The 13756-nt window shown below is 42.9% G+C and overlaps 1 protein-coding gene across 1 annotated transcript in view; it reads left to right on the plus strand.

The window, feature by feature from the left end:
- The window catches only part of ntrk1 (neurotrophic tyrosine kinase, receptor, type 1), a 58156-nt gene that overhangs the window by 35928 nt on the left and 8472 nt on the right, over nucleotides 1-13756 (plus strand). The window contains exons 12-14 of the mRNA XM_061717437.1: nucleotides 2870-3025; nucleotides 3114-3244; nucleotides 6038-6210. Coding sequence (XP_061573421.1) covers nucleotides 2870-3025; nucleotides 3114-3244; nucleotides 6038-6210 — 460 coding nt within the window. The remainder of the gene's footprint in view (nucleotides 1-2869; nucleotides 3026-3113; nucleotides 3245-6037; nucleotides 6211-13756) is intronic.

Consider the following 13756-nt stretch of genomic DNA (forward strand, 5'->3'; position numbering starts at 1 on the left):
GGATGGATGATGGATGGATGGATGAATGATGTGAGGATGGATGGATGGATGGATGGATGATGGATGGATGAATGATGTGAGGATGGATGGATGAATGATGTGAGGATGGATGGATGGATGGATGGATGGATGGATGAATGATGTGAGGATGGATGGATGGATGGATGGATGATGGATGGATGGATGGATGGATGAATGATGTGAGGATGGATGGATGATGGATGGATGGATGGATGGATGGATGGATGAATGATGTGAGGATGGATGGATGGATGGATGGATGATGGATGGATGGATGGATGGATGAATGATGTGAGGATGGATGGATGGATGGATGGATGGATGGATGAAGGATGTGAGGATGGATGGATGATGGATGGATGGATGGATGGATGGATGGATGGATGGGAGGGTGGATGAGAGGATGGATGGATGGACGGATGGATGGATGGATGGATGGATGGATATATGGATGGATGGATGGATGGATGGATGTATATATGGATGGATGGATGGATGGATGGATGGATGGATGATTGGATGGATGATGGGAGGATGGATGGATGGATGGATGCTGTGAGGGTGGATGGATGGATGGATGGATGGATGGATGGATGATGTGAGGATGGATGGATGGATGGATGGATGAATGCTGGATGGATGGATGGATGGATGAATGCTGGATGGATGGATGGATGGATGGATGATGGATGGATGGATGGATGGATGGATGGATGGATGGATGGATGGATGGATGATGGATGGATGGATGGATGGATGGATGGATGATGGGAGGATGGATGGATGGATGGATGGATGGATGGATGGATGGATGATGGGAGGATGGATGGATGGATGGATGGATGGATGGATGGATGGATGATGGGAGGGTGGATGGATGGATGGATGGATGGATGGATGGATGATGGGAGGGTGGATGGATGGATGGATGCTGTGAGGGTGGATGGATGGATGGATGGATGGATGGATGGATGGATGGATGGATGGATGCTGTGAGGGTGGATGGATGGATGGATGGATGTATAGATGGATGGATGGATGGATGATGGATGGATGGATGGATGGATGGATTATGGATGGATGGATAGATGGATGGATGGATGGATGGATTATGGATGGATGGATAGATGGATGGATGGATGATGGGAGGATGGATGGACGGATGGATGGATGGATGGATGGATGGATGGATGGATGGATGCATGGATGGATGATGTGAGGATGGATAGATGGATGCATGGATGGATGGATGGATGGATGGATGGATGCTGGACTAAAGGATGGATGGATGGATGGATGGATGGATGGATGGATGGATGCATGGATGGATGGATGGATGGATGGATGGATGATGGATGGATGGATGGATGCTGGACTAAAGGATGGATGGATGTATATGGATGGATGGATGGATGGATGATGGGAGGATGGATGGATGTATATATGGATGGATGGATGGATGGATGGATGGATGGATGGATGGATGGATGGATGGATGGATGATGGGAGGATGGATGCTGGAGTAATGGATGGATGGATGGATGGATGCATGGATGGATGGATGGATTATGGATGGATGGATAGATGGATGGATGGATGATGGGAGGATGGATGGATGTATAGATGGATGGATGGATGGATGATGGATGGATGGATGGATGCTGGAGTAATGGATGGATGGATGGATGTGGATGGATGTGAGGATGGATGGATGGATGATGGATGGATGGATGGATGGATGGATGGATGGATGGATGGATGGATGGATGGATGGATGGATGAATGATGTGAGGATGGATGGATGGATGGATGGATGGATGGATGGATGGATGGATGGATGGATGGATGGATGCTGGACTAATGGATGGATGGATGATGTGAGGATGGATGGATGATGGATGGATGGATGGATGGATGGATGGATGGATGGATGGATGGATGGATGGATGGATGGATGTATATGGATGGATGGATGGATGAATGATGTGAGGATGGATGGATGGATGATGGATGGATGTATATATGGACGGATGGATGGATGGATGGATGGATGTATATGGATGGATGGATGGATGGATGGATGTATATGGATGGATGGATGGATGAATCGATGGATGGATGGATGGATGGATGGATGGATGGATGGATGGATGGATGGATGGATGATGGGAGGGTGGATGGATGATGGATGGATGGATGGATGGATGATGGATGGATGGATGTATATGGATGGATGGATGGATGGATGATGGGAGGATGGATGGATGGATGTATAGATGGATGGATGGATGGATGGATGGATGGATGGATGGATGGATGGATGGATGGATGGATGGATGCTGGACTAATGGATGGATGGATGGATGATGGATGTATATGGATGGATGTAGAAACAGCTAAACATGCTACAGCTCCACACCAGCACCAGCCTCCTCTCAGAGTTCCTGAGTGGGCCTGATTGCCTAAGTGGGCCGTGTGCCCTCTTCTCTTCTCTTCTCTTCCCTTCTCTCTTTGTTGTTCCATTTTCCTCTGTTTTGGACTCTGGGGGTTCTGTGGTTTCACCCGGCTACTTGTTTGGCTTTTAAAACGTGCCACAGTCAGGGGTTGCTAACCATGCAGGCTTTCTGTATGGCCCCTTTCTTCTTTTTTTAAAACATTTTCTTCCCTTCAATGTGGCCTGATTGCCGCGTGGTTTGATGATGGTGATTATTAGAAATCGTCGCCATGGTACCAACAAATGCATCGCCAAACCTTGATTCCTCGGAGGGAAAATGGCTTTGCTGAATTACTTCTTTTGTCGGCTGCTGCAATCACAAGACTGATTGGGTTTCACGCTCCGCCTCATTAGGCTCATCAGTTCTGGGTACCGAGGACGACCTGGCCGTGTCGCTTCGCTTCATGAACTTCGGAGGCAGCCCCCCTTCCTCGGATGAAGACTCCGGTCTGTCCAGTTTCGTAGAAAACCCACAGTACTTCTGCGGCATCATCAAGGACAAAGACATGTGTGAGTGTTCATACGTGCTTTCCTCTCTACAGACAAACATTCCCAAACATTGGATTTCAGCTAAACTCTGTATTTTCTGTGGTCTCAGGTGTCCAGCATATCAAACGGCAGGACATCGTGCTCAAGTGGGAGCTGGGAGAAGGGGCTTTTGGTAAAGTCTACCTGGCCGAGTGTGCAAACCTCAGCCCTGACAGCGACAAGATGCTGGTGGCCATCAAAGTAAGCTGCTCTTCCATATCTCAGTAGTGAAGGAGAGTCCTGAACCGCCTTGTACGACCTTAAGTTTAACACTCACGCCTGAATTTACTGACTGTCAGGTGGTAAACAGCTCACATTACTGCTGGTTCCTGAAAACCACAGGACAGGATAAAGTGAATATGGCTCTGCTCACATTTATCATCCCATTAATCACACACGTGCTTTCATAACACGTCTGAGCTCATCGGAGCAGGGCCGTCACAAAGAAATGCTGGGCCCAGTTAAACTTTTAAATTTAAACATTTGATAAATTAATCAGAAAAAAAACTATGTTTTGGTTGTTCAGAAGAAAAATCCAGCCCCAGATATTGTGCTGTTACTCATGTTTGATCCAGACTACCTCCTGAACGGGTCCCAACGTCCTCAGAGATGCGCTGACGTCAGACATGTTTATAATATCAAAAATGTTATTTTGGGGTTTAGATATGGACATGTAAATACTAGGGGTGGGTATTGGGAAGGACCTCACGATACGATACGCATCACGATACTTGAGCCACGATATGATACAAATTGCGATATCCCGATTATGCGATATATCCCGATATATCGCGATATTCTACATAGTTCACTGAAAAATTTAAAAATGCATTACACATCTTAAAATCCAAGTTGTATATATGTACATCAGGTGATAGTGATAATGCATTGGACAGACTGAGTCAAAACAATGTAATTCAAACTTTCCATTTTAATTATGCAACATATTTGCATGAAAAAACACACTAAAACACAATGAAAAGTGCAGTGTGTGCATTATTCTTAGATACAAAATACTCAAAATAAAATGCAGTGTCTTACCCACACTGAAATCACAAAATAAAGTGCAGCTAGGGGTGGGCAAAAATATTGATACGGCAATATATCGCGATACATACATTGAATATTGATATCGTATCAGGAGACTATGTATCACGATATATTGCCATATCGATATTTTTGCCCAACCCTAGTAAATACTTTTAAATCTGGGGAATATTTTTGTCTTGCATTTTGTGTTTTTCCAAAATAAATGATGTTGAAGTATCAAACTTTAAATAGTTGAGACTTTCTCGTGTCTCTGAGCGGTAGGAGCTCACACAACCAGAAGCGAGGTGCTATCTCTGCTGTACATACAATCTTTGTTTGTTTTTTTTAATACTCAGAGATACCGGCAACAACAGGCAAAAAGCCTATAAGCCAGTTTTCTCATCGTAGTTAGAATTTATATTTATTTATTTTTTAAACGTATATATGAGGAGGATAGGAGTGGGAGGGGGGGGGGGTCATCCTTGGAAGTCTGAAATAAGAGAAACACAAAAAAACGCACAACGGGCACATAAGCCTTTGGAATCTGTAAGAGAGAAAACAAAAACAGAAACGAGAGCAGGCAGAGACACAAACAGCAACCATTCCAGGTCTCTGAAACTGAATCAGGACTAGGCTACTGCGATTATCTGTCCCTTCAGACAGCAGGGTGCTACAGTGGCAGAACAAACTGGCTGTGCACATAGGGCGATGGTCTTATTTTTTTAGTGACTCTAGTCTAGTGACTCAGAGGACCCACTCATGAAGTGCTGTGTACATCAACATCATGCCCCGACAGATACGTTCACGAACGGAAACAGGGTCTGCAGCGTGTCCAAACATTTCCGTTTGAGGACTGACTTTGCTGGAGTAGCATGGACATGATGGAGTAGTATAGACGCCAGATGTAACAAACAAAAGGTCAAAGTTTACGTATCATCCCAACTAAGAGCTGAAAAGAGCCCATTAAGCGACTTCACCGTTACAGTAATAAAGATTACGAAAAGATTTATCCAATCCAAAAGCAGCTGTTTTCCGTTGTAACATGGGTTCAAAGAACGGTGTTATCAGACGGAGTATGTACAGTACACACACAAAAAAAGGCTTTCATCAACAGCTGTAACAACTCATGTTCGAATGGCCTTTGTCATTCATTTAACAGACTATCAGAGATTGTGTACTCCTTACCTAACACAGAGAAATGTAAAATAATGCAAAGTATGCAGAGGTTAATCTTATTCTGAAAAGTGCCTCAGGGTTGAAGACTTAAGACGCACCCGTGCCAATCATCCAAATCAGACAGAGGCATGATTTGGATTACGCCAGATTGCAGTTCTGTTAGCTCCAAATATTTTCCCACGTACAACCATTTCTCCAGCCTTACAGTGCTTTGAGCACGACTGCCGTCTATACAAGTCTCAAAAATATTCTGTTTACTTGTTGTAACTGTGGCCCCTCATGCTGCGCTATTGGTCTAGATTTTTCTTTTATAAAAGCATCATTTCCAACATCAGGACAGGATGTTGACTCATTTTTTGTGACTCATTGGGCTGATTTTTAAAGCTTATTCATTATTCTAGATGGTGGTTTAAACTTTCCTGTTCATTTACTGTAATTATTGTCATTTTTCTTTGTGTTTTGTTGAATCGTATTATTGTGTTCACTAGTTGGTTTGTTATCATCTTGGCCTCTTTCTGTTCTTAGTTGCTCTGTAGTCATGGCAACGGTTTTCATGTATTATTACTTGATCTTACTAACGTACCTGTATATAATTTCAGTCCTACATCAACCCAGTCTGAAGTGTTTGGATAAATGTGTGTGATACCTTCAAGTTCCCTACACAAAGGAAATGTTGTTGTTTTTTTCTTAATTTGTCCAAAAACGTACAGAAAGAGTTATTTTAGAGCAGCTCAGCACTTCAGGCTCTTCCGTGCAAACGCTGAACCTTTGTGCGGTTTCTGGTCTCAGACTCTGAAGGACGCGAACGAGTCGACCCGGCAGGACTTCCAGCGTGAGGCCGAGCTGCTGACGATGCTCCAGCACCAACACATCGTCCGGTTCTACGGCGTCTGCACCGACGGAGAGCCGCTGGCCATGGTGTTCGAGTACATGAGGCACGGAGACTTGAACCGCTTCCTCCGGTAAGCAGAGTCGGATGTCATGGAGTCGGTCCGTTCTCGCCACAACGCGTGGTTAATGTTAGACTGCGGTTCGCTGGGTGAAAATGCTGGACGAGACGCCGCAGAGCCCACAGAGACCACAGCGACGCTTACCACTTTTCCACCAAACCGGTTCCAGCACTTGTTCTGGACCAGTGCTGAGTTTGGAACCAGGCTTTCTGTTTCCACTGACAAAGAACTGGCTCCGGGCCAGAAAAAAACGGTTCCAAGGTAGCACCAACTCTTTGCTGGGCCAGAGGAAAGAACCGCTTACGTAAGCGGAGGGGGTGGAGTTGTTAAGACCAACGGCAATAGCAAGACTGGGAGATGGAGACATTTTCAAATTAGAATGAATCTGGATGCAGCAAAGCATCAGTGGTCTGAGGAGGAGACAACCTGTCTCTTAGTGATTCAATTTTATTTATATATATACTGTATATAGCATCTATTACAACACTGTTGTCACAAGTTGTCTCTAGGCGCTTTCCAGAGACCCAGAAAATGACCCCCGAGCAATTATTACATAAACAATGGCAGGTTAAAACTCCCCTAGTGGGAGAAAAACCAAAGAGTGGCGAGGAAGAACTCCCCTTTAGGAGGAAAGAAACCTTGAGCAGGACCTGGATCATAAGGGTGGACCCTCCTGCCGGAGGCCAAAAGAATGTGGTCCACGGAGGTGCAACGTGGACCAAGTCCGTATTAGAGCAAATACCTTGTTGTTGCTTCAACTTTCGCGCAAACGCAGCGATGTAACTGACGTTTGCAGTGACGTAATGACGTAGCTCCCCTTAGCACCCGAGCTGTGGAAAAGCAAACCGGTTCTTAATTGGTTCACTACTTTTAAACCAGCACCAGCTTTGGAACCAGTTTGGTGGAAAAGGGGTAACAGGCCACAGCGACACCTTCACAGGAGGAGAAAAAGCTCAGTGGGAAAGTTTCCCAGCAGTGGACCATCTTTTATAAAACTTTTATAAAACCCGGAGCCTCAGTTTGAAGCAACTGAATGGAATAAATCAATCATTTCATCACGCTCACTGAAGCTGAAATGATTAGTTCAATAATAAACTAGAATATCTGGGTAAAAACATAACTTAATCAGAGCTTTTTATCCTTGATTTGATTGTTCTCATTTTTAAGCAAAAATACTAAGTCATGCTTCCAGCTGGGAGAAATCAATGTGTCCTGATTTTCTGTGAGGACGTTAACATCTGCAATGATATTTAAACTTTCCTACAATCACATTCATATAATGTAAAATAATAAATATGGTCATGTTTTAATAATATATATAAACTTTTTCATTACTTTTGGGTTTGTTGACATACAAGCAACATTCTATGTTATAAACGGTTATAATCAGCCAGTTTCACTCAGCTACACACACAAATGTCTTTTTTAAATGCTATAGCAGTTTTTTTTTCTTTTTCTACTACATTGCATGTAATCTTTTCATTAAAAAGCCTCATGACAGGTTTCAACGCTCCAATCTGGGGAAAACCTCGCCCCGATCCGTCGTATTTAAGCACTTTTGCTGTGGGTTGCTTATAGGTGGAACCGCTCACAGTGAAAGATACATACTAGGATGCACTGGGACACATCAGTGATGTGCCTGAGATCACTGGGGGTTTCGGGTCTTTCAACAATCATACCCCCTCCTTCAGGTGACCCAGCCGGGTTGATCAAGCCCCGGCTTGTGTCCCAGTAACATTGGCCCACAGATCGCTCCTCCTGATCCAAAGCCATCTCGAGGCAGATAAGTGAGCGGAGGTTTTTAAAAGGCTTTTGTTAGTGAGCGGCAGCACTTTTATCTGCTAAACCCGACACCTGTGTACTCCGCTGACCTCGGTGCAGCTCGTGGCTGCAGTGGTCTCTCAGATCATCGGGGTGTTTACAGCCCGAGAGACGCACAAGTGTCTGCTTTTAGAGGGAATTATTTCTGATACTTCGGTGTTTCTGCTTTTTCCTTCAGTCGCTGCACTTTCAAACCTCCGTAGGACTCAAAAAATCAGCTGTTAATCGTTTCTAAGTCACATAGAGAATCATTTTGCTTTGCTAAAACTTAAATATATCCCCCGTCGTTATAAATCAGACTTAAAAATGTCCAGCTGATACCTGAAATCAACCCCAGACCTTTCTGTTTGTTTCATTGGTCTTGATGAAGTGATGAAGGAGTGGGTCGGTTCTTCCCGGTCACTTTTCCACATGCATTTGAAATGCTTAAAATGGAGCTAATTTGTGAAACCTCTTAAATTAAAGCTGAAGGTCTGAAAGGCTGATAGTTCATGGTCCAAACACTTCTGGACATGGCTGTATATGATCTCAAAAATGATGTGCTAAACGTCTGGAGGGGTTACCCCCGGCAACCATACCACTTCACCTTGCAAAACATCTCATGTGAAATGGGAATGATACTCCTCCCATTCACAGCCATTTCCACCGGTACAGAACGTACCAAATAAATCACAAGGGCAGGAGTAGGGTTTTTAGGTGGTTACATCTACAGGAGTATCCTCAAGCATCCTCAAAAACAACCAAAGTGGCTGCAGATTTACTACCAACACCTTGGATCAACAAGTTTATACCGTAAAGACTGATAGCAGTCGCTCTGCATACGTCACATGCTTTGTTTCTCTGATTGGTGGAGTTGGTTGATTTGGTCGACAAGAATCAGGATGGTCAGGGCAGCACAGACTTATAATTACATCTAATTAAATCAGTCAAATATCAGATACGTTATCAGTATCCATGTTTCCATTTGATAAGAAACGACCTCATACTTTTTCTTAATTTCAGTTTATCACTATTTTAAACATCCACATGTTGGTGTGCAGCGCCTGGATTCTCGTAGACCTGAAGAAACTCTCTTGTTTCTTGGAAGTCTGATGTCATTTCAGAAAAACCCACTTCTGGGAACGTGTCATTGTGGTTCTGTTAGTGCCATGTATCAGGAATATTGTTAATCACCATCTGCTTTTATCCTTCAAATCTTTCTGTCAGCTTCTCAGATGTCTCGACTGAGTTGTTTTGGTTTTATTGCTATAATCGTGTCATTTTAAAACATCTTTAGAGTAAAAGCCATTTTCTGTACCAACAGCCAGTCTTGTAACTTGTAGCTTTAATCAAGACATATTGGCCTTAAAGCCACTCTATGTAGTAATACCATCTCTGATCCATATGCCCCATGTGGTCAGAAGTGGTGCTGCTGCACCGAGAGGCTTTAAGTGTTGTAACTGGTTACTTAAATAGAGTTAAGATCACAGTTCGAGGTTTATCAGGTGATGGTTCCCATTTTATCGGTTAAAATCATTCTTACATTCAAATAAGAATCATATTATAAATTTTCTGGCTAATACGAAAACAATCCGTCATCTGTGGCGGCTTTCCAGTTGAGTTGTGCACGTTTGCAGGCGGTATTAGCAGAGCGACTGGCTATTCAAGGCTATTCAAGACAGCGCTGGCCACACAAAAAAAGACCACAGATGGATGCAAGAAGTGAAAGGAGAGTACATATTAGTTTGTACATTATTTCCTGAGTGGCAACAACAGAAGAGCGGAGGAACTGAACATCATGGCGTATGTAATATTTGGTTTAGGGGGTTTGATGCCTTGCAGCCGTTCATGGCTGGCTTGCAGTCGGCCCACCTGCCTACGCTGAACCGTAACGCAGACCTGTAAGTTGTGCCGTATTCGTGTGTTCTGGAGGCCCGGTTTTGGGTGTATACAAAAAAAAAAATAAGAAAAAAAATTAAAAAATAAGACGTCCGCTCCTCCGTGACCTTGAAGAGCAGCCGACAACACTGACTCAGGAGGGTCACATCCCCTCCTCTTTCATGAGAAATGAGCTCCAGGGGCCCGTCGTTTAGCCGTTCACCTCCGCGAGCATCAGAGAGACCCGTCACGGCTTCACATCTTGGAAACCGTCCCCAGAAAACGAGCGGAGCAGACGCTGCTGATGCCGACTGCCAGGTGTCGTCCCCAGGAGGCAGACTGGACATGAACACACACACACACACCCACACACACCCACACACACACGTGTGCATGCACAAAGGCTTTTCCCTGAGATATATGTTTACGAATGGATGGAAATCACATTTCCAGAAGACAGAATGGGTGAAACGTCTGCGAGCCCCCACAATGCAGCTGCTTTCCCACTCTGCCACCTGCCCTTTAAACTAATAGTGATTGTATAGAAAACTTCCTTTGTACGGAGGGGACAAAGTGGAGAGGAGATATTAGGATGGATGGAGATGCATCAGCTGTGATTCGCTCATTTAGGCAGGAGTTTGACGTGAGAGTGGGTGTTTATGATCCACAGGCAGGGTTAATGTGCTCTGCATCTCTGAATTGCATTATTGCAAATCAATTGCAGGGGTAATACAAGCCTCATGTTTTCTATTAAACTTTTTTTTAATGACCTTATTGTGGCGCGCTCATGCTGACCATGTCTGCAATGCTCTCAAGAGTTCGGGCTTGAACATCCGAGGAGTGTTCGGGCTGCAGATTGCAAGCTGAGGTTGTCGTCCTTCAGGTCACCCAAGGTCGGTGCCATAGTTACCGACGTGCTGAAAGGCCCGTCCCGGCGTAGCTCATCTCAGCAGCCAATGAAAACCCAGCAACAGCGGGGTCAAGTGTTCTTGGATCCCCTCTACAAACCACAATCATCAGGAGGATGAGCTCCTCATTTCCCTTTCAAACATATCTTTCATTCAGATTTGTTTCTGCAACTAAATCGAATTATTTTCTCATTTGTTAGTCGAAATTGGATTTTTTTTCTTTTTAAACTATCAAAAGTTCATATTAGAACAGATATGGGAACTTTTTATTTCTGTCAAAACTTCACTTTTACAGCCACGATTCAGTGAACAGTTCTTTGACATGTCCCTCGGGGTTGTAAAGACACTTTCGGGGCGGTGTGAAGGAGCTGACTCCGCCCAGCCCAGGTTAACGAGGCTGGGAGTTGGCTAGCCACGCCCACATTACCTCCGGGGGTTTTGGCTCCGCTCATCCTAACGAGGGTTATCAAACCTCTCCACTCATCCTCCTTTCAGATGTTTCTGCTGAAAATAGAACTGTAAAAGCTGAAGTAAAGACCCTCTCATGTGAACATTAATCATTTGATCATTAAACATTGTACTGTGACCAGAGGGACCTCACTGACGGGATACGCCAATTTAGAGGTCCAGTGGGGGGTATTTCTCTTAATCTTGGTGGTTCCACGATAAAAAAGTAAACAAATCCACACGAAACATCCATGACCCTTCCATGTTTACTTGTTTCTTCTCCTGCTGCCTTTTCTCTCTTTCCTTTTATGGTGCTGGACATCTGCGAACAGCAGAAAATGCTCATTGACTTGACATCTTTTATCAATAATCAATAATAATAATAAATGTGTCAGGAATTGGTTGGTTCGGAGCCAGATGGAGGAGAGCAGGAGTTCCAAAAGGGTGATTTATTATCATAAGCAAACAAAAAGCGCTGCTGAGCAGAAGAAAAACCAGACCTGAAACACGGAGGGATGAAACAGAACGGACCAGCAGGGAGCAAGGGAAAGACAAGACCAGATATACAGAAAGGTTAACGAGACACAGGTGCAGACAATCAGAGCAGATGGGACCCAGGGAAGTCAAGACAAACTGAAACACAAAGACACAGGCTTCAAAATAAAACAGGAACTATCAAAACCATAACAAAATGTACCGTAAGTATAGATACAATAGTTTGACTGTATGAGTAAAAATAAATAAAATAAAAATTCAACCTAAAAAAAAAAATTAAATAAACTTCAACCTGAAATAAATTAAATAAATATTAAATAAAAAACCTCAACCTGACATAAATAAATACAAATTAAATAAAAAAAATTCAACCTGAAATAAATAAATATTCAAGAAAAAACTTCAAACTGAAATAAACAAATATTCAAGATAAAACTTCAACCAGGAATAATAAATAAATATTGAATAAAAAACTTAAAATTTTTAAGTTTTAAAATATTGAATAAAAATTACTCATCAAAAGAAAGTTACTTCCACCACCTCAATCCCCCACAATAAACCTCCTGAAATCAGTACTAAACGTGCACGTCTCTATTTTCTGGATCTGGGTCGGCTCCATTTGAGGTTCCCGTCTGGGGTTTTACCTGGAAACACACCTATTATCTCTAAAATAAGAGTGAATGTGGTCTGTTAGCTTTTACTTCTCTGATCCTGATCACAAAGAAGCTAAAGTGACGACAGCGAGCCGTTAACACGGATACCGCCTCCTCATCATGCATGTATCTGAGCTGTTATGTAACGTTAGGAGGTCGGTGGGGACTTTGAATTTGATTACCACCTTTGTCGAGGTTTAAAGTAAAATACCAAACTAAAAGGACCTTCGAAGGTGCATAAAGAGGGAGTTCCTGATTTTCTATGCTTTCAGCGTAAACTGTTTGGCCTCAAACTTCAAAAGGTTTGCACGGGCAGATCAATACGTTTGTCTCTTTGATGCATCACAAGAGACGAACCTCCCAACCACAGTGGCTTTGGAGAGAGGAGACATTACAGTGTTCTTTATTTTGATTTTTTAAACTTTCAACTCTATTTTGTTTATATGCATGTGTGGAAGAAAAAGTGTAGTAATTCTTTGACATTTGAAACGTATCTTTGCATGTTCAACTCAAACGACAACCTTCTTTGACACAAGCCTTTTACGCGCTGCCTCACAGTTTCAGCTTAGTGGTGGTGAATAAATATCTTTATTCATTTTTTGTCCTCTCTTCAGCCTTGGAGGAGGTTTGCAGCCTCTGGCTTCTCTTAGTACGAGCTTTAATTACTTTTCCTATCCTGTGGGTTGGAGAAGCGGCTGAAGCCCTGCGGTGGACCGTTCACACGCCGCACAACTGGACATTTCCCTGGAGATGATTTTATATAAATAACTGTTCAGGGCCACAGAAAATGCAGCATCATCCAATACTTCACAGAATGCAATACCTGAAGAAGCTGAAATCGTCTGCATGCATTCAAACGATATACATACATCGTGGTGTAATGGTACACAGAAGTCACGGTTAGGTACAAGCTTGGTACAATGGAGGAAAAAGAAAGGTAGAAAATAATATTTTGGTCCTTTAATTTTGAAAAATTTAACCATCCAACAATGGCTTATTGGTCCTAAGTTTTAGTGAAGCAGTTCAGTTCTGCTGCAGTGGAAAAAGAAAACTGAACATAAAGTAGGGTTTTAACATTTCAACAAGTTATTTTGAATTGTTTTTTTCTTCCTGGTTTGGGTTCAGTTTATTTTTACACATTAGAGAGAAGAAAAATCTGAACATTTCCATTGTTCTGTCTGTAATTTATATTATTTGGAAAGGTAACGTTCCTTTCTTTCAGATATTTGATCAACAAATATTATTTCAAAAGCAAGTCATTTAACCTATTTAAAACAAACATAAAAATCTGGTTTGTGTAGTTTAGTTTGATTTCCTAAAAAAAGACGGGGAATGAATTGTCCAATCACATTAGATTAAAAAACCAACATACGAGTA

The sequence above is a fragment of the Cololabis saira genome, chromosome 3, assembly GCF_033807715.1.
Source record: "Cololabis saira isolate AMF1-May2022 chromosome 3, fColSai1.1, whole genome shotgun sequence".
Taxonomy (NCBI): Eukaryota; Metazoa; Chordata; class Actinopteri; order Beloniformes; family Belonidae; genus Cololabis; species Cololabis saira.